General features: G+C 40.8%; 1 protein-coding gene across 1 annotated transcript in view; it reads left to right on the forward strand.

Moving 5' to 3' along the window:
- The first annotated feature begins 4,214 nt into the window (after positions 1-4,214).
- The window catches only part of SNTG2 (syntrophin gamma 2), a 432,116-nt gene continuing 409,811 nt past the window's right edge, over positions 4,215-26,519 (forward strand). Inside the window, exon 1 of the mRNA XM_019520636.1 lies at positions 4,215-4,439. Within this exon, the coding sequence (XP_019376181.1) occupies positions 4,272-4,439 (168 nt within the window). The 5' untranslated portion in view covers positions 4,215-4,271. The remainder of the gene's footprint in view (positions 4,440-26,519) is intronic.

The raw sequence follows: 26,519 nt of genomic DNA on the forward strand, positions 1-26,519 counted from the left end.
TTAATGTATTTGAATATTGATAGAGATTGATTTACTTTTATTCTAATTTTCACAGCTTTTTGTATGTAATTCAGTATTTTCCCCATCTCTAAGCAGAAGTAAAAACTAAAAGAATTTGTTAGTCCTAAGCTTCCTTGCCAACCACAATGTAAAAATATCAAAATATCAAATCATGAGTTTAAAAGCTTTAAACATATGTGAAATGAGGAAACCTTATGACTTTTTGTTGACATGGAGATTTTTATCATTATAAATGGTACATATATTTTACGGCACCAATATTATCCTTCTTCTCTCGTGTCCTTGTCATAAACTAGATGGTTTTTTTCCAGAGTTGTGCTCAAGCAATGGTTCTTTTCATTGCTGCAGTGAGGTTCTCCTTCATACAGGTCTCACCAAGGAGTTGGCAAATGAGCACATGCTCCATGGTCTGTACTTTAGCATACTCACATGTATTCATGTAATTAGAGTAGCCCCATTTGATCATGTTTATTTTGGCTCTTCCAGTTTGCATGTGCAGGTGGTTCAGGCATCTCCATGTTGACTAGTCTGTATCAGCCCCTCTGATAAAGTCCTTCTGGGGTTCCAGATCCATTTCAAGGCATCTGGTTGCATGTAATCTTTCTTTCCATAACCTCAGTCACACCCTGTAGCTGTTGTGTCCAAGGGCACGACACTGGTCACAAAACTTTTTTTGTGTTTCAAGCCATTTAGTTATTTCTGTGTGACTGTAGAGTGGATGCCTTGGGTCTTCTTTCTACTGTGATCTTTCTTTTTGGCTCTCTATTTTTCTTCTGATATCAGATGGTGTAATGCCAGCCAGTAACTACAAGCTATCCATTGGTATTGGCTTTAGACATCCTGTTATTTCACAACCTCTGTTGTTTCGAACTGCCTAGTTTGTTGGCATGAACTGATTGTTCCCATACTGGACATGCATACTGGACAATGGAGTAACACAAGGCAATAGCAGTGGTTCATAGTGGGACTGGGTTTGCTCTCCATGTTGAGGTGGCCAACTTTCATAGGATGTTGTTACAGGCACTAACTTTCGCTTTCATCTTCTCTACGTGTGCTTTGAAGGAAAGTGTTCAGTTCAGTGTAAACCCCAAGTACACAGATTTAGCTGGTTAGTCTGTGGGAGTCCATCCCAGGTGATGTTTAATTTCTGCTTGGCTTCTCTATGATGAAAGTGAAAGGCTGTGCCCAGTGTCTTTGTTGTGTTGGTGCAAAACTGGTTCTTATTGTAATAATCTGAGAGGATACATAGTGGACATGTCAGTCTGTTCTCAACAGTGGCAAAGTCCTTCTCTTGTGATGTGTTGCATAGAGCTTCAGCATATATGAAGCTTCTCATATTTCTCTGTATAGGTTGATCATTGGTATACATATTAACAAGGATGAGTGCTAGCACACTGTCCTGTGGGAGGCTGTTTCATTGTCATCTCCAGCAGCTCTTTCTTACACAGTTCTACATAAAAACAACTGTTCTTCAAAAGAGAATGAATGAACTGCACTAGGTGGTAGCTTTATGTCATATCATAGACTTTGGCAAGCAGGCTTTGTTGGATGATTGTGTCATATGCTGCTGATAAGTCTACAAAACGAACACCTGTTATCATTTCTTTCTCGAGTCCATCTTCTATATGCTGAGTGATGTTTAGTATTTATCCAGTGCAGGACTTGCCTGGTCTGGATCTGATTTGTTCAGATATTAGAAGTTGTTTGAGATGAGGTAAGAGGTAATTGAAAATAAGGCATTTATAAAGATGGCACAAGAGTGATGCTGGCCTGAAGTTCTCTGGATCAGAGACATCTTTCCCTGGCTTTAATACAGCTATTACACAGGTTTGTTGCCATAATTTTGGTATTCTAAGGGTTGATGAAAAATTGTTAAAAAGGTGTAATACCTATAACTTGGTTGTAGGACCAAAGTGCTTGATCTGCTCCATGCATAGTTAATGTCCAGCTACTTTGCCATTCTTCAAGTGACTTATTCTGACATTGAGTTCAGCAATTGTGTATGGCATGCTAAAATGATTTTCCTCCATATCAGTTTGCCATCTAATCCATATTTTAAGCTGTTTATTCAGAGCTTTGCCATTGAGCAGAAGCTGATGAGGAACCTGGTTGCTTGTGCTGTTGTGATATTGCTGTACTTTCTTCAGGTCATTACTCAGTTTACAAATGGGTGACCATGCTTTCCTATTATTGTGGGTCTTATCTAAGTGTACATGGAGCATATGGTATAGTAGGAATAAAAACATGTTTAGCTATGATGGTGATGGGCACATTAGATATTCGAAGGCAGATAGTGGTTGTGCCCTTATTACTAATATCACACAATCATTAACTCCTGGTTTGAAAATAGATCTTTTGATTTTCAGGGTGTGTGGGGTGGGGCAGGATTCTGCTGCAGAGAATGCTAAGAACGGTTGCAGAAGAGGTCCTAATTCTACAATCCTTATTAGAGCAAATGTCATTATTAAGGACCTACCATATTTCCAATTTAGTGGATTTTGCAGATTTTGTGAATTCTGGGCCATGTGAACAAAATCCGTGGGGGAAAAAAAAACTGCTGCAACAGCTCACCGGGAGGGGAATGGGGTGGGGCAGGGGGGAACTGCCCACTAGGACTGCCCACAAGATAGCTAGCTACCATGCCTGCTCCTCACTGCTAATTGGCTGTGAGAGCTGCCTGCCATATGGCCCCGCCCCCTCTATGAATCAACAGTGCAGGGTGGAGCTGCATGACAGACACCCCTTGCAGCCAATTAGTGATGAGGGGCAGGGCCACCCAGGCCCCTCACCCAATCAGAGACATTTTCCCTGCAAATTTGTGGGATATTTTCCATGAATTAGGTAGGCTTCTAGTCATTAGCGATTAGTAGGATGTTTGCAGGGGAAGCAGTGTCAAAGAACCAATCAATGAACGTTTTCTGTAGATACTCAGATGGTATTGGTTCACATAGTTTATGTTTCACAGAATTATGTACAGAAATGTTATATTGTACAACTATTTCAATTGTAATTCTTAAGCCTTTTGTAAACTGACTTTCAAAAACAAACCTTCAATACAGGGTGCTAATACCATATTTACTCCAATACAAGATGATTTTTTTTCCTCAGACTTGGGAAGAGAAAAGCCTCTTCTTAGAGTCAAGAATCAGCCTGGGGCAGGCAGCAACTCATTTCTGGCTTTGGGAGCAGACAGCAGGAAGGACCAGGGGGTGGGAGTGAGGGCACAGGGGACAAGGGGTGGAGGGGAGGTGGTAGGGAGAGTACAGGGTAGGGATAGGCACAAACAGAGGGGCAAAGGGGGAAGGCACTCAGGGCAGGTGGCAGGGTCCAGGCACAGGTACAGAGTGTGGGGAGGGATGGCAGGCAGCAGGGTGCAACTTAGCAGGGGCAGGAGGGTAAAGGGGAAGTTTTCAGGCATTAGGAGGGGCAACATGTCATGGGCAAATGGTGGTGGGGCAGGCACCAGGGGGTCAAGGAAAGGGGAGTCCAGCAGGGTGGAGAAGGGGTTGGGGGTCTGACCCCTCCCCCATCCCTACCACTACTTTCCCATCAGAGCAGTGGGGAGACAAATTTAAGATTACCTCCTACTCATTAGATTCTATACATGGGCAATTGTAACATTTATAATTTTCTACTTATAGAATCTAATTATTGGGGGATCACTTTAAATTCAAAGTTGTTTTGGATTTGGATATCTATGGTATTATGTGTGTGCATTTATTATGTAAAATACATAATTCTCTGGCACAGTGGCACTCTACAATAAAAGTAAGGTGCATTTGTATGGTAGACAGAGCTTTCAGGCTCCTAAGGCTAGCTTTAAGTGATGGAGTGGGCTTCTCAGCTGGTAAGGTCCACAAATGTCATCACCGCGTGCTGTAAGAGGTGTTTGCCTTAACCTGGCCTTTTCTAATATAAAAACATAGCAACATGTATACTTAAAACAAATAAAGATCCTTTCCAAAACAAACTACTCCACTGTACATACTTCTTTCACCAGCAGCATAATAGGCTGTAAAGTGGAAATGAATTACATTTATACCCATTTCAGGGCCCATTTACATCACCAGAGAAGGGGCTTTTGAATAAATGAAAATCAGGCCCTTGTGTGAGAGTTCTAATCAATTTAAACCCTCAGAAAACAAGCTGTTCCTCCACTCACCAATGCTCATTTTTGTACAAAAGCTATTGAATAGGATGGAACTTATTGTTTAGTCTCAGAAAAATGCTCTTGTACTTAACCTTTTTTTATGTCTATTTTTTGTGCTTTATTTCCACAGACTAAAACGGGTATTGCATTGTTATATGATGACGGATCTGAAAATGCCTATGACATCCGACTTAAGCTTACCAAAGAGGTACTAACAATTCAAAAACAAGATGTCATCTGTATTAGTGGAAGTGATTGCAGTGCAAATGTAAGTGCTTCTGTATTTATGTGCTTCCCAACTCTGTATTATAGTTCACAGTAATCATAATATGAGGTTATCAGAATGTGAGCTTTTTTGTCATAAAACTCATATATAAGGAATGAACCATATTCATTTACCTTACAATGTACAAAGATATATGTATTCACACATAGGGGCTGATCTAGGGGGTGGGGAGGGGAAGGGGGGTAGGGTGGCAATGGTACAGTTGCACCCAGCTTGATTCCTGATCCACCCAAACTTTAAAAAGAGCTGCCTGGGAGAGGCAGCAGCATTTCTTTTTAGGCAGTGCTGAGGGAGTCAATTGACTTCAGGGCTTACTTTAATATATCTGGTTCCTGCTAATCTCAGGTGCTAATGACCCTTTCTCCTTTTTAATGATCTTTATGTATCATTAACTTATCTTTTCTTCTGCAATTTTGGTGTCTGTTAGCCATTTCTAGTAGTATCTCTCTTCTGTTTCACAGCCCCGAAGATTGTTTTTAGTCCTAGCTAAAAACTAACTCAGGTGTGGTAGCATTAACTCAGGTAAACATTAGGGAATTTGGGGATATCCTGTAAGTTTGTAATACTCCATGAAGGATTAATACAAAATACATACCTCAACTATATTTACATAGCTTTTTCATTTCTGCCAGCGTTAATATTTATAATCCTCTTTGTTCAACGCCATTCAAAAATAACCCAATACAAGTTTTTAGTATAAGTTAGAAATGTTAATTAATGGCCTGAGGATGTTGTTTATAGAGGAATTCAGTGGGACATGACTTGCTTTTTAAAATGTGAGAGAGTGTGCTATATCTTGTGATACGTTGAGGACCTCAGTGTCATTTTCTAGTTCAGAGATGGAAACAAATGCTTTAGGCAAAATTATCAGTTTGTGTAGACCTTCCATTTCACTGAGAGGCACAATATTTGAATCTCTGACTGAGGAATGCTGCATCATCTGTTGGTAGTACCAAAAGTTACATGTAAGCTGTGGTCACAGTAAAATACAATATATGGTGTTTGTCTGCATAAACTTTTATGATGTGCCTGTCTCAATAATTTCTTATATGCAAATTATGAAAGGAAAGGGAACCCTTTCCCATTTCCTCATTTTTTCTTGTCTTTCTGTCTTTCTGTTTGTCTGTCTTTTGATTGAATCAATTTCTGGGTGTTATGTTCTAGATAGGAATATGTTGAACCACTCTCTGAACTGATTATTAGGATGGTGTGTATACAAAAATATGTTTTGCTTCACCCTCTCAGTGCCTAGATTTGGTTTCATCCTGAATTTTTTTGATGGAATTCAGTATCACATTCAGAGGGCCCTCTATTTACCTTTTTCTGCTTTGAGAGTACTGTGTGAGGTTCAGACAGAAAGGTGATTTAAAGATCAAATTTAAAGATAAGAACAAGGACTTGAAACAGATTTGGGAAAGAAGAGTCACTGTGGAGGTAAAGTAGATGTTGTGTAGGTCAGAGTACTTTCATGACCAGACCTAGTAAAACAGCTGGTAAGCCTGGAGGTGAGCAAGGCCCTTGTGTGCCCATCAGAGAGCTACTGCTCTTTCTGGAAGCTGACATGTTGTAGTGCAGCTCTGAAGGACTTGAAGCTATCAGAGGCAATTCAGGTGGCAATTTGGTTTTGACTGGTAAAAGTATACTTGGGTTAAAGCTCAGAAAATCTTAGATAACGGTTCTTTTTACCGCCAGCTGAGATAGCTGGGAAGATCAGCTGACAATGCTAAGTTGAAATTTCAGGTATTTGTATGGAAGGAATTCCCCAGAGATGTCCCACAACACACCTGCTGCTGCTTGGACAAAGAGAGTCTGTAATTTTGTAATCCCTGGCCCAGATTACTAGGCTTGTATATTTGAATGAAGCTCTCTCTAAGGAAGTAGTTAGAGTTGAGTGTGTTCCTTTATTTCCTTGGTGGGTTAGATTATTATTGTTCAATGTTTTCTTTACATTGCTTTAATTGGATTTAATATTTTCAATGTATTTAACAGCTGTATATTTCAGTGGTCTAGGGTCCTAGATATATTTTTGAAATAGACAAACTTTATAAGTGAAAAACGTTCTGAACATGCAATTCTATGATAGTTGGTTGCCTATCCCAACATTATTTTCCTGATGTTCAGCAGATGATCAGGCACAGAAATCTAAATTGTAATACTCAGATCAATTGCATTTCAATGGTCATTGCAAGGTTTTGTGAGAATTCTTTCAAAAGAGATCCATTCATACAGGTTTCTTTTGCCAGTCCACACAGTATCAAAGTATGCTATGACCTTAAATTAAATAGATTATTTAATGTGGGTTCTTTACATTAAATTTTGACATCCCTATAGAAAATCAATGAACTCTGGTGAGAAAAAAATTATTAAAATAATTGTTTCTTAAACTGGGATAGTATAGGCAGTATCTGAAAAGCAAATATTATTGCCTAAACTCTTTCTGCTTCTAGAACTCAGGAGAAACTATAGGATTCTCAACATTAAAAAGATGACTAATTTAAGTACGAAAAGGAATGAAAATTTTCATTGAGTATAAACTATTAGTAAAATAGATACAGACAGTTAACCTGAAATTAGGCTGAAAAAGTAAGATGGCATTCTGGCAACTTGTGTGATAATTATGATGTTTTCTACATGCTGCTATCTAAGAAAAGATGAATGTTAGATGCAACAGAATGGCAAAGAATTGGACCTGTCTCTTCCTGTAGCATTCATATATGCATATACAATTACACACACACACACACACACACACACACACACACACACACACACACACACAGAGATATTTGTATACATGGGCACTTTAAAAATGATTTTATAACCAGCCTATGCAACTTATTATCTTAAAGTTTTTATCTTTGTCAACTTTTGTCCCAAACATAACTTTGTATGCTGTTACTCATAATTAATCTGTACTTTTATGTCTAGGTACTCCTACACCCCCTTCACCACAGTGGATCCCCAGCTCAGAAAAATATTGATTGCTTACTTTTTTTTCTGTTGTCCCTTCTAAGCATGAAGAGTTAAATTCCCAATTTATGGGTTTTGAATTTGCTGTTTACATTTGGATGAGCATGTGAAAAAATAGTGTAAGAAATTAGTCAACTTTCCCGGTGATCTAAAAGATAACAGCAGCCAGCAGAAAGTGTTTTTAAAATCACTGCTCAAGTTGAGCTTTACTTCTTATTCAGTTGCCAAGGACGGTGTCAACAGAGGAGTAAACGTAGAGTGTCTGTTCACTGATCAAGGAAGTGGTGCTCAACCCCTGACCCTCAAGACAGACGTGACCTGCAGAGTTGTGTTATCCATCTCCTGGGTCAGGAATTTTGATGAGGGAGTAGTAGCAGCATTAATTGCTTCTCCCCTGCCGGCAAACTTCCAGATCTGTGGGAAACCCCACAGGCTGTACAATGTGGCCCCATATACCAGATTGTGCCAGTGTGCAGCGTTGGGCCAGCACACCAGATCACACCAATAGACTGATCCTACTTATGGGTCCTGCTGGTGGACATGGTCTACACCATTCATTTGGCCTGTGGGAGCCTATAGGTTGAGTATCACTACTCCAGAGCAGGGGACAGCAAACTGTTCAAGTCATGGGGTAGAACAACCCAGCTTCAGTCTGGCTGGGAGGCTTCAGCAGCTTGATGAGCCTGCTGGGTTGTGAACATAACTTCCAGCTGGAGGGGAGCTGCACTGGGGCTAGACAGCTGGAGCCATGTCCATGCTGCCACCACCACTGAACCAGTCAACAGGCTGTAGGTTGTTGACCCCTGCTCTGGAGGGAACACATGCATAGGAGAGACTAGAATGTATCCCCAGAAAGGTCTAGACAGAGACCAAGATAGCTATTGGCTCAGTCTCAGGCTTTTCTGACATCTTTGATGCAAGTGTTTTTGTTCAAAAAAAAGAAAAAAAGAAAGAAAAGTAAAAATATCAAACGAACAAGTGCTTAAATGTTCCTCTGTGGCTATGCAAATAGCAACACCTAGTTAAAGGAAAGTTCTGCCTTCTGATACTCAGACATCCAAAAATAAGGGGAAAAGCTACATCATTTAACCCTCTGTTGTTTATTTTTCCCTATGTCTGAGGAGTTGATTTAGACATCCAGGAAACAGAAATCAAATAATACTATAGGGCATATTTTTACATATCTTAGCCTATTACTGCTGTCAATTTTTGAAAATGCTTCACCAAAGTTTGGACCACCAAAAAATAACATTTATTGCTTATAAATAGCATTGTTATTTCATCTTTAAACAGTTGTATGAGAGGTAGGAAATGTAACTGAGCTTCCCTCCAGCTCAAGCTCAGTCAGTGGGAAGGTCTTAAGAGTGTTGGCGGAGTGGTGGGGCAAAAGCAGGATGCAGTGGTTTGCTGCAGCTTGGGCAGATATCAACAAAATGAGGGAACATTACACAGCAATAGTAAATCTCTATCTTCAGTTCTGGCTCCTATGCTACTGCCACTGCACTGTCCTCCCCACCGCAGGAGCCATAACAGCCCCAAAGAAGAAGTGGAAGAGGGGCGGGGAGATGAAGGGAGGGCAAAGTGCTTCCACTGGTCTATTCTGCCTCTTCCTGCCCTTTAGGCAGTACCCAGTGTTCATTATCCTGATCACCCATCCATCCTTATGGTACTGGGACCATGAAAGTTTGTCAAGGTTATCAAGTACAATAATATAATGTAGATAGGTGCTGAAGTTTGAGGATCAAATTTCCGAAAAGTACAACAGAAAAACCAAGCCATTTGATATTCCAGTATAAAGAGGTCACTCATGGATTTCACTTTGTATCATTGTGTATCATCTTCAAACTCTCCAGAGCTAATACAACCCAGTAACCCATATGTTTTTTATTGCATGCCAATCCATAACAGTTAAATATTAACTGTAAAACATGTTACAGGATGTTTTCTCCATTTATAGAAAACACATTTTATCCTGTACATCTCTTGTGAATTGTCAGCAGGGTTTGAACTCTAGGCATTTTAGATAGCCCATGAATCTCTCTACCACTTGAGTTCTGTAAACTACCTGCTTGACACAATTAATAGAGGGTTTTTTCTCTCCACTTGTTGCTTTCCCACACTATTTTTCTTCTAATAGCAGAATTCATGTCAGCGTTCCTGGGTTCTTTTCCTGGCACTGAGAAAGAACTATGTCAAATAAGCTAGTCCCGTGATTATAGGTAGGATATTCAATGCCACAGTTTTGGCCATTAATTCAAACTTGTGCATAAGATTTGGGTGCCCTACATCAAGAATCAAGAATCGATCTAGTTCCTAGTTTTTTCTGAAAAACTATGAGTTCTCTTTCATCTACCTTAATTAGAAATGGCAGGGTGATATTTTACTGGCTTTCTAAGGATGGATATGAGCTTTTGCTCAGTAAGGGCTGTAAGACCTGTACAAATATAACTTCAGTGAGAAATGTGAATAACTTTATTCATGATTTCCTGATTCCCAGCTGAGCAGGCTTCCCTCTACAGCAATTATCACAATGTGTAACTGTGCTCTGCACCAATACCTCCTCCTACCAACCAGAGCTCTCCAATTTTATGGAAGTCACATATTGAAAGAATAGAGATCACATGGTTCATCTGCCCATGCAGTTTAAACTCGCAGTGATAACTACAACAGATAATGAAAAAGTAGCATTTGTCTATATTTAATGGTAAAATTGGTATTTAATGGTAAAAAATATTTTGTCCTTGGGGGGGGAGTATTTTCTTTTGCTGTTTAGTTAATTTGTCCATTCATCTATATATTCCTATTTCTTCTCCTGCATAGATATTATAGAGTCTGGTTCAATTCTCCCTTCTTTTATGTGTTTCCTTTCTCTTTGTGTCATCCTCTGTGCTCTTCTGAATATTTCCCCAGCTGGTGGCTGTAGTTGAAAAACCAGTTTTAAACTTTATCTTGCTTCCTCTTCTTCCTGCTACATAGCTTGTAGTAGATCAAGATAAGGTCCTTCCAGTTCCTTTTTTAGTGCTTTCAGGCTTCTCAAGTCCTTGGCTTAAATTGCTCTGTGTCTGCTATACTCTTAGGACCCTGCTCACAATTGGATTTTTAAGGGCCATACTTTCCTTCTGCTTGCTTCCTCTTGGCTTTCTATTTCTGGAAATAAATAGATAAAACATTCATGATGTGTCCCCCCAGGTACATGTGTAAGAAAATATGTATAATAATAATATGTAGTTCCAGATAACTCATTGTCGGGTCAGGTTTACCTGCTATTATAGTTTACAGTAGATGGTACTGTCTACAATTGTTATGGGCTAGTGCTGCAGTTAAATAACCTGGCAACATCTAGGGTGCCAATGTCTTTGGGCGGAAGAGCACTGGGGGTACTAACTATAAGTCCAGCTCATATGGCAAAGACAGGAATGCTAGGGGTTGCCTCTGCTGGTGGGAGATATTATTCTATCTCATTGATCCAGTATAATCTGTCTAAAGCTGGGCAGCCCCCAGCCAGTAAGGTGCTGATCCTCCATGGTCTGTTTGCTCCAATCTGTGCTGGAAGCCAAGAGAAAACTCAGAGCACATTGCATTACTGAATCAGACAAAAAGAAAGAGAGAAAATCAGTACTCTGTAGTTCAACATAGAATATTAGGACTGATGATCGTGTGAATATTTCTGGTGCTCATAAGATATAGATACAGGTGTAATAGATATGGAATTAAACAGGCTGAACATTAACATCGCAGCATTGCAAGAAACATGCCTGTCCTTGGATGACTCCTTAAGAGAACAATATATTCTTTTGTCAAGGGAAAGTTCCTGGATATGCATGAGAATGTGGCTGTTAAAAAATCTTCCCCAAATGATTGTGGACTTGCAGGAATTGATTCCCTTTATCAAGGCCAAAAAACCTGCTATGTTAAATAACAAGAAGAATGCCTCAGATGGAACTTTGAAGGAAATGAGGAAAGCAAGGAGTGCTGTCTAATGAATCTCAATTGTAAAATTATTTTACCTTTAATGCTTTAAAGTTAAGACTAAAGTGCAGAAAGCTTTGATTTGTGAACTGCTATTTGCTGATGATACTGCCCTAATAGCCCACACAGAGAGCGATTTTTTTCAAAGTCTCATCAATTCATTCATGGCTGTCAAGAGTTTGGTCTTACAATCAGCATCAGGATGACCAGTGTCATGGGTTATAACACTTATTCACCACCAGTGATCACAATAGGTGAAAATGTATTGGATGTTGTGAGTAATTTATGTACTTTAGCTCCATTGTTACCAACAAGTTGTCACATGAGGCTGAACTGAATAACCATATTGGCAAAACATCAGGCATCATGAGAATGTTGAGAAAATGAGCCTGGAATAACAACAAACTGACTTAAAACCAAGATCAGCATATATCACGTCATCAACACCAGTGTTCCCGTTAAGCTGTGTGGTGTGCATGGCTGTGCAGCACTGCAGCTTAGACGGCACACTGATCAACACCCTTTAGAATGGCAGTGAATCCTGAACCTCATACTTAACTCAAGAAAAGCACCTCAACAGCCTCTACATATCTTGCCTTTGCTGCATTCTAGGAATTTCCTGGTGGGCCAGAGTTGCTAATGCTGAGATCTTGGAATGTGCCAACATTCAAAGCATCCATTCACTTGTTAGCCAACGTTGACTTTGATGGCGTGGTCATATGTGGAGAATGGATGATGGCCATATTCCTAAGGATCTCTTTTATGGAGAACTCTTTTATAGAAAGACCATGTGGACATCCTTATTTCTTGTTTAAAGATGCTTGCAAGATAGATATGAAGGTGATGAACATCAAGCCAAACAATTTTGAGAAGATTGCTGAGGATCAAAATGATTGGAAACAGTCAATTCAACTTGGAATGAAGGCTTTTGAAGAAAAAGCCCAACATGCAGAGAAAAGAAGAAACATTAGGAAGAACCCATACCACACACATAATTGTTTGACATTAACTTCAAATGAGATAAGTGAAGAATAGACTGTCATTCAATAATTGGGCCCTACAGTCACACTCACAGATGTTCAGTGAGCTGATGCCTCACTCAGTGCAATTCTATCGTCTCGCAAGACAGATACCTATCTACTATGGATAACTGATATGCATCTCAGCATACACTCTCCCCAGAAGCAAAAAACAATATATAAAGACATGGTCCCTGCCATGTTAGCTTACATAGTGATATATAAGTGAGATAGGCAGGGAAAAAGGCACACATCATATATGTCTATAATCATATCAAACATATTATTTCATGAAGAAAAGTGTCAACAATATGAAAAATTTCTAACTGCCCACTCATCCTAGCTACTATTAATCAGCCCATTTCTCAGAGGAGTTTCTGAAGAGGTGGGTCTGGAAGAAGGTAAAGAAATCTCTTGGGTGATTTTAAGGGTAGTGACATTTAACATTTTTCCAGACCTATTTGATTATTCGTTTAAAAATATGCATGTTTCTTTAATCTATATATCAGTTTGAATAGATGACATGTTCAGGAAGTAAGTAATATCAGCTTCATTAATGCCTCATTATTAAGGTACAGCAAAAAGGAATTTAGTATCCAAATGATTTTTTCCCTCCTCACTGCTGTGTATTTCTGATGTGATGATGATAGGGTAATGATGGACAGGCATGTATAGTTAAAAATGTTGTCAAGGAAAGCAAAACTCATTGGATGTTCCCTGACAGAGACCAGGCAGTGCTGAGAATTAGCACTCTAATTGGCTGCTGACCCTATCTGCTAAGCTGCATTCAAATAATTCAGATTAGTGAATATGAACATCTAAAATACATTTCCAGAGATAAACTTTTCTGTCAAATCTACTGTTTGCTCATATTCAGCGTATGGCCCCACTGTAGCTCTCTCCTCTTCCCCCACCTCCAGTCCTTTTCTTCATTACTGCAGCTTATCCAGTCATTCCACAGTCTGTGTGTATTCCATCCCAAGTGTAGACTTTTGAATGTGTCCTAATTTAATTCCATCTGATTCTGAACCATTTATCCAGTTCTATCCAGAAAGCGAACACACCAACTGTTGATGCTTCCTCAGCTTGACAAATGGTATTTATTCCCAAAGCTTGCAAAGAAGTTTTCCAGCTGTTTGAGTTGGTTTAATAAAAGATATCAGGTTTACTCAAGGAACTTTGTCCGGTTTATCAGGCACATTCTGAATCCAGAGTGTCTGCAACTCCATCCAACTTGATGTCATCTGCAAACTTGCTAAGTGTGTATTCAATCTCATCCTCCAAATATATTAAAGAAGATATTAATGCTGGACCCAACAGATCACTGGGGAACCCCATTTGATACCTCCTCTCCACTAAACATTAAACCACTGATGACTACTTGTTGAGCACAATGATCCAACCAGTTACGTATTATCCACTTTCCAGTACTTCTATCTCATCTGTCTTTCCTTAGTTTACCAATGAAAATGTTATGGGAGATGGTGTCAGAAACCTTGTAAAGTCAAAGAATACCACATCCACTGCTTTCTGCTAACCACAGAGCTTGTCACTTAGTTATGGAAAGATATCAAGTGTGCTCATGCATGACTTGTGTTTGAAAATGCAGACTTCTCTGTCAAAAAATCATTGCTTTGCGAGGGTGGAGCCATAGAACAATTAAGTTATTGATCCTACGATGTAATTTTGATAGCTCTTAGCAGCTGTCTAGAATGCACTGCTTTATGCCCTAGGACATAGCCAGGCTTGCACAGTCAGTGTTCAATATTTCCATACCCTGAGTTCATAGTTGTATTCAGACTGTACACCTTATTCTGTCATTATGGAGATATGATTACATTGAGACAATGGAATTCTGGCAGATGACAAAAGAAAAGTTAGGGCAGGTGTTGGCAGCTAAGCTAAGGGTAAGAAATGTATTTAATCATGGTAAGTTTAGACATCTAGGAAGGCATTTCAGGTAGACAGAAATGTAGCTTTACTTAGGAGGAGAAGAGGTCAGAGTTGTAAGGGTGACCTTGGATTCATTACCACACAAGAACTAGCTGAAGCTATGATAATAGATGTGATTACCCAGTGATAAGTAAAATGGATTATGTAGAAGAGAAAAGAACATACCTATGAGAGATGCCAAAAGGGTAGAGAACTTGCTACAAAAGATTCAGCAATATTCTAATCTACAGGAATGGTTGCCACACTACACAAAGTGTTCTACTAGCTGTGATTTTTTTTTAACTTTTTCTTGAAAGTGTATTTTCAGTATATAGCTAAAATAAAAAATTAAAGCAATTTTGATGTTATTAATCATTAATGTGAATAAAATAATCCTTTCACTTTTGTCTTCAAAAAGGATATGATTTCCTTTCTTGCTCTCTGTAGGGACTTTTTAATGAAGGTTATCTGCAAAACCACAACAGTGCTTTTGATGATGAAGAAGGTCCCTTCTAGACTTACATAGCTGTCTGAACCCATGAAATTTCAGGACATAGTCATGCCAAGTTTCTTAAGCAAGGCATAATTTATTGGTTTGAAACAAGGTTAAATTGCAAATTTACACTGGCGGTAAGTTGTTTATTTCTTTTTTGTTTCATGTTGCCAGACAAAATAGAACCTGCCTTGGCAGTAGATACTAGGCAGTACTATAAAAGCATACATAGAATCATTGATAAATAGGTCTGGAAGGTGTCTGAACTTGCCCAACCCCCTGATAAAGGCAGGATCATCCCTGTCTAAAATGACCTCATCCAAGTGTTTGCCTAACTTCCAAGAATGGATACGCCACAACCCCTTTAGGTAAACTGTTCCAGTGTTTTACCATCCTCATAATTAGAAAGTGCTTCCTAATATCCCGTCTGAATATCCTTTGTTGCAGTTTAAGACTTACTACTGATTTTGTCCCTGTAGCTACAGAAAACAATCTATTTCCCCTGCCCCCCATCATTCTTGACTGGCAATTTGCTAGTTGACTCATTCGGCTTACAGTCTACTGTAACTACCAGTTTCTTTTCTATAGTCCTATAGTCTAGGCAGTCATACCCCCCTCATTTGTATTTTACATTTGCTTTGTTCCATCCTGTGTGCAGGATTTACTGAAGAACAATCTGTGAATCTTCATTCTGTTCTACAAAGTGTGAGCAGCTTGTATCTTCTACAAGTCTGTGCATTATATTTGATCCTTCATGTCATTGCTGAAGTTACTGAACAATACTGGACTCATGAATGGACAGGGGTGGCATCTGGCTCCAGGGCCCAATCCCCACCTATGAGGGACAGGAGTGGCCAATTTCAAACCCCTAGGGCCAAATCCTGGCTCATGGGGGTGGTACCAGAACCCAGAGTCTGATCCTGGCACATGGGGCAGGAAGGGGGAAGTGCTGGGCACCAGGGCCAAATCCTGGTGCACAGAGCTTGTTCTGGCCCACGGACTGGTCTGCACTGCTCATCTGGACCATGGAGCCAAAACTTGAGTACCACTTATCTAGGCTGTATTTCCCTACTTTACTAATTCGTATGTCATGGGAAACATGGTTGAAAAGCTGTTAAAATTGAAGTGTGTCGTATCGGCTGATCTCTACTATCTACAAAGCTTATCACTTTTTCACAGCAAGAAATCAGGATGGTCAAGCCTGATTTGTTCTTCATAAATCCATGTTGGCTATTCCTGATCATATTGCTGTTCTCTAGATGTTTATAGATTCCCCAATGGCATGACCCATAATCTTTCTAGGTATCAAAATTAGACTACTTAATCTGAAGTCCAAACTTTTCTCTTGTAAATTCAACTGCTCTTCAATATTAAGAAACAAACAAAAAAACCTCTCTTCATTGACCTTGCTAAACTGCTGTTTACTAATAGTGTAGCAACACTATTTGGACCTCTCCAAGAACAAATTTGGAGAAAATATTTACATTTTGTTTTAAAACATTTTACACCTAAGCCAAAACAGCACAATTTAAAAAAAATCAAGCACCAAAAATCTTCCTGATTTATGCTTAATGCCAGTTAGGAGTTTACTTAAAGGTCCTTGATCTGAAATCACACTTCAAATTAAAGATCCAGCTCTGTAATACTATGGTGAAGTTATCCCTGGTCTCAGAATAATTTGAAGTAAAGTCTTTTGCAAACCTGTAGATGACAACAACTATATGGAATTGTCTTATATTTCAACAGCTAAATTGCCCTTTCTTGCTGTTGCTGATATTCTTGTCTATAATACATATTTTTGCTATCTAAAACAGGAGATGCTGAAAAAGCAGGAGCCCTGTGTGTGTGTCTTTGGATGAAAAGGTACAACTGAGTTCCTTACACCTACACAAAAATCCCTTAGAGTAGAATGTTTCATATTGTTTTAACCAAGTCCTAAATTTAATTAGAAGCAGTTTGCCTATCTAACCCTCCCTAAAATTTTATTGAGGGTTGTTATTCATAGAATCATAGAAGAGTAGAGAAGGAATGACCCTAGATACATCATCTATTCCACCCCTCTGCCTGAGGCAGCATCATCCCAAACAAAACCATCCTATAAAAATCCATAATCTAACCTTTTAGTAAAACTACCATCTATCCTGATACACACAAGACATAACACCCTAACCTGCCTCAGGTCAAGTAGGGGGACCATAACAGCAAACATCCTGTATTAAATAGTTGTTAATATACACTCAAGAGATCCTAGATAGAGGGCCATGCCCCTGCTACACAGAAAGTGAAAAACACAAAATTACAGCAGACACATAAGGCTAATAAAAAAGATATCATTTTGGAACCAAGAACTGTAGTTTTTTTGTGTACGTCTTTTTGTCTCAGACCAACATGGCTACCAAGTACACCCCAGTAGACACATTAAGCATTCTGAGATGCTCTATAAAGGGAGGCTTGAATAAATATGAAGATATTACTAAGGGATATGATTTTTAAGAGAAAATAGTTGAAAATCAAGAATACTGTTAATTTCAGTTTGGCTTTTGTCTTTTTTCTTGTCAGAAGAGCAATTATCAGCACTTTCTAAAGAGCTTTCTAAGTTCATAGTGAAATGAAATTGCCATCATGTAGTGAATTCTGCAGTTCTTTATGCAAAAGGCCAGTACAGTCATGTCTGCTTCACCTTGGCTTCAAACTTAATGTAGCAAGGTGTATGTCTCAGGAGCTACACCCCAGCTATAGGTGGTGACAAAGAGATTACATGCTTACCTAGGAGTAGTGGGCCACCTAATGAGGATCATTAGCTGTCCCAGAAGAAGTTAAAAGCTTCCAAGAAAGGTTGCTGTGAGAGAGGGAAGTTTGTGAGGCTAGAGGTGGCAGCATCAAGACCCAGGGCTCTCTCTCAGGGTCTGGGAAGAGACCACAGGGCTTTGGTTAACTCTTTATTGTTTTGTACTTGGTGTTTGCTTTATGGTTTAGGTTGTGTCCTGTGGGGCAGGTTTGCCTCAGGGAAAATATAGACTCTGTGGTGCAAATTGACAACCCACTACATGCATGTGAAGGAGTGAGACAGAACTTGCAGCATGGAGGGCTGGTAGGGCTGCAGCTGCAGCCCAGAAAGGAAGAAAAATACCCACCCGATTTCCAGAGCAGCATCTCACTCAGGATTGGTGGAGGAAGGCCAGTCAAAAGTATTTCTGGCCCCAGAGAGGGGCAGAGAGGGGTCAGTTCCCTGCAGGCCGCGGGGAGAGAGGAGCAGATGAGCATCTCAGCAGGCAGAAACTGCAGAGCCAGCCTGAGGAACACTCCTGTGGGAGTGACCCTGAGGCAGCCAAAGGCCTGCCAACAAGTGGCTAGTGGGAATCTCTGGAGTGGAGTCACAGCTGAGGATTCAGAGCAAGGGAGCCCACGAGGCCAGAGAGAATCTCCAGACTGGAGTTTTTCTGACAGAGGATCTGGAGGAGGGCTGGAAGGGAAAGATCTACAGTCACAGGTAGAGCCTTCCTGCACAAGAGGGAGACCCCAAAAAGACTGTATACATTCATAGGGGTGTAGGGCAGGCTAGCACACAGCAGAGTATGGAGTAAGGGATTGGATTTTTTTTGCAAGACATTGCGAGAGCCTGACAAGAAGGCTGAGAAGCAGCTGAGGTTTTTTTTCTGTGATTTTTTTTTTTTTTTTGCTGTCTATTTCAATTTTGTTGAGCGCAGGCCAAGACCAGACCCTGGAAAGGTGTACCCACAAGATGCACTAGGACACCCTGGGGTGCAGAGAAGATTACAGCAGGCAGCACTGCAACCTGGCTGTGGAAGAACATCATAAAACACCATCTGGAGAGGCTAGGCGGGGGCAAAGGGGAGGTTTGGAGCCCCACTGGAGATGCAGGGATCAAGACCAGGCAGGATCATTGTGGACATTGCCTCCTGGGAATATATAGGTCATCAAAATTGTGGCAGACGAGAAAAATGTAAGATCCACTCCCTGGCAGACCTGGGGGTCCAGAGCCAAGGTCTACCCTGTCACCACCTGTAGGCAGATGAACATAGGGCAGCATGAGCAAGCCCTATAATACCTACACAACATACTTAATCCATTCATATAATCACTGAATTATTTTAAGAAGTAAATCTATACCAAAACAGCCAGCTAAAGGATGGAATATGATGGGGGAGGTTAATATATTTTTATTTGTTTTTACCAAGATTGCCTTCCTTCACCCTCTTGCTTGCGAAGTTACCATTTCTTTATTTACTCATTAGATTTAAATGTCACATACAAAATATGGCAGGACCACATTCCCCAAACAACACCTCAGAACTTTAAAACTCCATCCCAACCAACCAATGGAATGCAATGGGGAGAACAGACCCTCCTATATGATACACATGTAACGTAATGGGGAGAACAGGATTTCAGAGTTGTTTTGCCATGAAATTTGGGAACAGAATTTTATTTCGGAGCCATGTGCTGAAGCAGGCTGTTTCAGTCTGTGCAGGTTTTTCTCTCAATATTTTATAGAAATGTCAGAAATTTCTATAAAAATGATCTTACATTTTAAAAGGAAAATTAAGGAAAGTTTAAAAACTGACTAAATGTAATAATTGTAAACAGTTTCTGAGCTTCAAATACTCAATAGTTAGGCAAACCTTGTTATGGATACTATATAAAATTATAGATCCCAAATCTATGTTTAGTAATTAACTTTTAAACCAATACTTTAAAGTGTTACTCATCACACATCTTAAGCCTAATGTATCTGCAAGCTGTATTTCAGTTTGAAACCAGTCTCCTACAATGTTATGAATGTGACATCTTAATTTGAATGTGGATCTTTGGAAGTGTGTGTGTATGTGTGTGTGTTTTAAACTGTGTTCTATAATTTTAAAAATGGAAATCCATGCTCTGTTTAGCCTAGATTCATAGCAAATCATGAATGTAGGAATTCCTGCTTTCAGAACTCATTCAACCATACTGAAGCCTGTCTGTTAAGTTTTTAACCCATATTTTTATATAAAGATTAAGGGATGATGTAACTATCTTGGTGCTGGTCAGCAGTTAGTCTTAGCTGCTTTAAAACTACAGGAGTTGATATCTTGGAGAAAAGAGTAGAGACAATAACATGGAATTCATAAACCAAGGGTTCTGTTATCAGAAGTCACTCCAGCACATGGCTAATACCTGCTGAGCCAGATAGGGTTATTATTGAGATTAGCTTTTAGAAACCTACTTTCAGACAAACCTTTGGATCACAGAAGTAAAAATATGTCTGCAAAATGCTGCCCTTTTATATACTATATGTCTGGGGAAATGATTTTCTAACTAGCACAATACTAGTGTTATATCCATGGCACAACCCAGAGATGCAACATTATCTGGAGGTTTTATTGTGAGGAAAAGTGCTCAGTGGCCGAGGTGAAATGTTGTCTTGTTCCAGAAACACGAGTTTGAGACTTTAGATTTTGCCAGATATTGATCTCAGCTCTAAACAGGTATGGAGTCTTTCAGACTGAGGAAGAAATTATGAACATAGCACATAAATCCCTTGTGTGCTGTTGGCTACAGAAACTGTGCGCTTAATGCTAGCTTAATGGGCCACTTGACACAGCCTTTGGTTATTTCTTATTAGGAGGAAAACGCTGATCAATCCACAAAGTACAAACCGTGTGTCCTCAGTATTTAGGAAGCATCTGGCAGATTTTGAGCATGAGCACATTCTAAGTAAAAGTAATGTTACCATACTGTATTTTATTTTACATGTATATTTTGAAATGGCTGATGTTTGTAGGGATGTAAGCCAAAAATGCATTTATTTTCTTTTTAAAAAGTGCTTACAAATTCAAAATCTGGATTTGGGCTTTCTTGTGTCTGAGCTTTTTAGATTAAGTTCTGGTAGTACCAGAGACTCTTGCGGTGCCAGTAGACTTGTTATCAAGGAGATTGTCCTGTGCTCTCAGTGTTCCTAGGTGGTATAGAGGAGAAGGAAGTAGACTCACAGGAATCCAAATAGATACAACACCGAGGCAGAAATCTAAGAGACTGACACCAGTGTGATGGAGGGGACAAGACTGGAACAAAATAAATTAGAGATGAGTAGAGAATGGACCATGCTACAGGGTGAATCCCTGTTCTCTTGAAGAGGTTGTGAAATCCCTGCAAAAGCTGGAAGACAAGCAGCACATGAGGTAAAAACTGCAGGAAGAAAAGTTCTAAAGATTAAGGCCTAGTGCCAATGAGAAGAACTTTATTTCACTGTAGCTTCTGCTGCAGATCTCTAATATAATGCTGGTCTTTTAGTAGTTATCACTGATTTCATATTTGTCATTTTCTGCCTGAGTTAGGATCTGATTTGCAGAAGCACTGAGCGTTCACCACTGCCACTGAATTCAATGGAAACTTTGCAATGAACAACTAAAATGTTATAAAATATTATAAACCTTGGGGGGGTAGGTGGGTGGGACACCAAAAAAAAAAAAACAACAAGCAAGCAAACAAACAAACGGAAAAAAAACCAAAACAGTTTATGGGCATTTCAAGACAGGCACCTGGAATTTATGGATCCTTTTTTACCTTAATTTCTGTGCCTCAGTTACTGGTCTGTAAAATGACCCATTCATCTCATTGGTTTTGTGAAAATGAATTAATTTGTATTTGTGGATTTAGTTGCTTTGGTTATTAATGCCAAAAAAAGACCATAAGGAAGCTAATAATTTCATATTCAGAGCAGAATCCTATATTTTTCTGGTGAATGATAAACACAGATCTTCATACTAAATGAAAAGCAAAAAAGGAAATACTCATCAGTTTTAAAGCCAGAAGGGACTGTTGTGATAGCTACTAGTGGATTATCACTAAATTATCTTGGGGCACATGTGCCACAAGTGATGTTGGCATCTGGTCCGTTTGGCACATGGAAGATTTTGCGTGGAGGTGGGGAGATGGAGTAGCAGATCAGGGAGAAGTTGAAAATCATAGTGAGACCAATGATTGTCAGAGCAGCAGATCAGGGCAGGTGAAGGGATTGAAGGGGCGGGAGTTGCGTGTCAGTGTTAGCTGGAGGATTTTGCCCTGTGGGTGCTTCAGTAGTATGAATACAATGTGCCACATATGAATTTGGTGTACCTACACTTTAGAGTGGCTTCTGGCATGGTCTTCCATGACATTCTCATTTACAAGCTAAGGAAATGCAAACATGATGAAAGTACTGTAAAGTGAATACACAACAGGTTATATCATCAATAACTCAATGTCTAGGTGGGAGGAGGTATCAAGTAGGGTCCCCAGGGGTCTTTAGTGGATTCAATGTAGTTAAAATGTCTGTTAATGACAGGACTGAGTGTATGCTTAGCAGGGCTGTGCGAAACTTCGATCCCTGATTCATTTTGGCAGACATTTGGACCCTTCCCAGGGACAAGGATGGGGACTCTCTCAGGGAGGAGGAGAGAGAGGGAAGGACCCAGGCAGAGGACGATAAGGAGGGATAGAGAGGGACCTTCTGTTGCTCTCAAGTCTCTGTTTTTGTATTCTCCTTCCCTCCTGATGACTCTTGATCCATGAATATCTCTGGTTGGCCTCTCTGTGTTGTCATAGTTTCATAGTTGGTAGGGTTGGAAGGGACCTGAGCAGATCATCAAGTCTGACCCCCTGCCATGGCAGAAAAGAATACTGGGGTCAAACGAACCCAGCATGGTGTTCATCCAGCCTCCTTTTAAAGACCCCCAGGGTAGAAGCCAGCACCATTTCTCTTGGAAGTTTGTTCCAGATCCTAGCTGCCCTGACAGTGAAGTAGCGCCTCCTGATGTCTAGCCTGAATCTACCCTCTGCCAGCTTGTGACCGTTATTTCTAGTCACTCCTGGTAGTGCTTGGGGGAACAGGGACTCCCCGAATGCCTGCTGGTCCCCCCTGACTAGTATGTAAATGGCCACTAGATCCCCCTCAGCCTTCTCTTGTGGAAGCTGAACAGGTTCAGGTCCCTTAGCCTCTCCTTGTAGGGCCTGCCCTGCTCACCTCTGATCATACAGGTGGCCCTCCTCTGGACCCTCTCCACGTTGTCCACATCCTCCTGAAGTGCGGCGCCCAGAGCTGGACACAGTACTCCAGCTGCGGCCTGACCAGTGCCGCATAGAGGGGGAGGATCACTTCCTTGGACCTGCTCAAGATGCATCTGTGGATGCCTGACAGGGTATGGTTGGCCTTCCTGACTGCGTCCCCACAGTGTCAGACCATGTTCATTTTGGCATTAATAATAACTCCAAGATCCTTTTCTGCCTCTGCACTGATGAGAAGGGAGTTCCCCAGCCTGTGGGTATGCTGCTGGTTCTTTCTCCCCAGGTGCAGCACCTTGCACTTGTCAGTGTTGAAATCCATCCTGTTCTCATCCTCCCATCCCTATAACCTGTCCAGGTTTGATTGCAGCCTATTCTTCCCTTCTAGCATGCCCACTTCTCCCACATCTCAGTGTCATCTGCAAATTTGAACAGGGTGCTTTTTACCCTCTTGTCCAAGTCACTGATGAAGATGTTGAACGGTGCGGGCCTGACGACCAAGCCCTGCGGAACCCCACTGCCCACATCCCTCCAGGGCAAATAAGACCCGTCCACCACCACTCTCTGGGTGTGGCCCTCCAGCCAATTAGTGACCCACCTGACTGTGTAGGTATCGACACCATAGTCTCCTAGTTTTTTAAAGAGAATGGGGTGAGAGACAGTGTCTAAACTAAACAAAACAAAAAATCGAATCGGGCCAAACCTCCTCTGAATTGAATCAGCACCTGAAGCTTCACACAGCCCTAACTTATACTAATTTGGTCTTTCTGCGCCTTCTCCTAATTTGGTCTGTTCTCCCAAAACCTGAACTCAGAATCTCCCCCCTCCCCACCCCCGGTTCTGGGGCCTTGTTGGTTGGTACCACTTATCTCGTGTTATGGAGCAGTATGGTACATGTTCCCAGTTTCCAGACTTACGTGTCCATCTGTTGGCCTTGTTGTGTTGGACAGTCTATCTGGCTTGAAGGCTGTGAACTTGTGTGACTGAGACCCAAGCTCTTTAGAAATCAGTTAACCCCTGCTGAACATCCTGGACCATTATAATATTTATATCTATACCTATAAGACAATTCCCCCAAAAAAACTTTTAAATACCATTTTTAGGCCAACAGCATGGGTCTCACAAACCCTGCTCTGCCCTGCCATGCAGAGAAGGGGAGGGGGAAATTCCGCTTTTTGCGTGGTAGTAAAACAAAGTGGGGCTTGGGAGACCCATGCCAGGTGGGGGGAAACCCCTGTGGTGGGGGTAGCCTGTGCCCCGTATCTGGCTGTAAGGGGGAAGGCACCTCGCCTATTTCCACAGCCCCTAACTTACCTACTCCACTCTGGGGAAGGCTTTTAAACTCTCCACCAGAGCAAGGAATTAAACAATCCGATTGGCTGAGTCCCACGCAGGGCTCAGCCTGTACTGGCTGCCCTGGAAACACCTGGGGCTTCCCAGTGTTTCAGGGGCTCTGTTGCCTTTCTTCTGTGCTGCTGTAAGCTATTTATTTATTTATTTATTTTTAACCTTTTCCCCTGCTCTCCCTCTCCCTTACAGTTTCAAGCCATTTCTGGCTAAATTACAGTTTTTCTGGGCTTCAGGGGAAATGATAAATTCTGGGCTTTTCCCTGAACTTATTTGAAGCCAGAATTACAGTGATCCCTAGTTATTCAGTCTGGAGAAGAAAAAACTGAGTGTGGATTTGATAACAGTCTTTAAATATCTGAAGACCAAGTATATAACTGATGGAGATGGACTTTTCTCTATTCCCATAGGAGAGATGAATAGAAGCAATGACCTCGAACTGCAGCAAAGGAAATTTAGGTTGGAGATTAGGAGGAACATTTCTAACTATGAGAGTAATTAAGCAGTGGAACAGTCTATGGGGAAAAGTTGTGGAATCACCTTCCCTTGTATTTTTCAAGAGCAGGTTGGACAGACACTTGGCTGGGATGATTTAGTCAGGGGTGATACTGCCTTGAGCAGCAGGCTGAACTATATGATCTCATGAGGTCCCTTCCAGCCCTACTTTTCTATGATCATAATAAGCATCCTGGTGCTTGTGTGCTTCACTGACAACAGGCAATGGCAGTGGATGATTATTTAAATGGCAGTATTTCACTTTGCACATAACTTGTGGCATGCTCACAGACTGGCTAAAAAATATTTCCATCATTAATAACTGACATTTATTAAAAAGGGATGTAAAAATAGGCTGGTGCTGCAGCACACAGGCAGGCTTCTGCAAAGCAGCGGCTGGAAGCAGGGGGTGGGCTGGGCAGCGTGTCTGTCCCCACCCCGCCTCCCCAGCTTGGTGTCTGCAGGGTGTTAGCCTGTCAGGTCCTCCCTTGCAAACTCTGGTGGGAGCTGGTGGGCAGAGCAAGATGCTGGCTGTAGGGAGCAGATGCTGCTACAGCAGCTGGAGGTTTCCTTTCTGGGGAGTGGGGGAAGGGAGGGGGACGGCAGTGGACAGCAACCACCATGGGACAAAGGAAAGCCGGTGCTGAGCTCGGTGGCACTGGGCAGCATGGGGGCCGGGCAGTGGGCTAACAGCTCAGTGGCACAGCAACTTCCCCTGTGCCTGCTGTGTACCACGGCTGGAGGAGGAAGCAGGAATGTATTTGTGTGTGTGTCTCTGTGAATGTCTTTGTGCACATGTGTATGTATATGTGCATCCATGCATGGGTGTACCCCCACACCCCTAATTTTGTGCTATCCTAAAAATTTAAATCTATAAATATTGAAATAAATGCTTAACAATAAACATAAATTTTAGCCATGAAAACTATTACAAATAAAAATCAAATTCTGCCGAGCTTACTTATATAATGCTGCCACAGTGCTTTTCTGAAATAATTCTTGTTTGAAATATTCATTAAAACAGACAGGTGTTGTGGCACCCTGGGGTGCACTGAGATACTTGAAAGGGTGGCACAGGATGTTAACACTGTACATAGTGTTAAGAACAGTTTGACCCATTGTGGTCTCTCCAAATTCTTTATAACAGGATTGATTGCTCTTATTTTTTCTGTAGTAAAAAAGATAGTGAAAATTCAGAGCTGGCATTTTACAAGGGATACCGTGATTCAAAGACATTTGATAAGCACAACATTAGAAAAATATTGTATCTTAATTTAAACTTTCCAATAATGTAAACATCACCACACCCAGTATACATTGGGTGTGTCTACACTTGCATTTATGGTAGCTTAGATATACTAAGCTGTAAGTTTCTGCACGTTAAGTGGTAAATTTACTGCACATTAGTCATCTACCTGTGCAGGCGTTAAAGTGCATTAATGCTGTGTGTAGACTAACTTGGGACTAAAATTAGTCTCAAGTCAGTCCACACACACAATGTTACTGCACAGTAAAGTGTCTACTTGTGCTCTACTGTGCAGTAACTATGTGGACATAAATTTGATAAATTCAATAATCAGGTATCAAATTTATGCTCAAGTCAGCATAAGTCATCAAATTTATTGTGCAATATTGTGATGCATGTGTAGATATGCACCTATGCTGTGCAGTAATTTCAGTTCCTGTGCAATAATTGCGGGCATGTAGATATGTCCATTATGTCAGTTGTTAATTAATCTCATTGTTACATTGCGATGTGTGTGTGTGTGTATCTGGGTATATATAACTTCCATACTC

The sequence above is a fragment of the Gavialis gangeticus genome, unplaced genomic scaffold (assembly GCF_001723915.1).
Source record: "Gavialis gangeticus isolate Ggan-Ray unplaced genomic scaffold, GavGan_comp1, whole genome shotgun sequence".
Lineage (NCBI taxonomy): Eukaryota > Metazoa > Chordata > Crocodylia > Gavialidae > Gavialis > Gavialis gangeticus.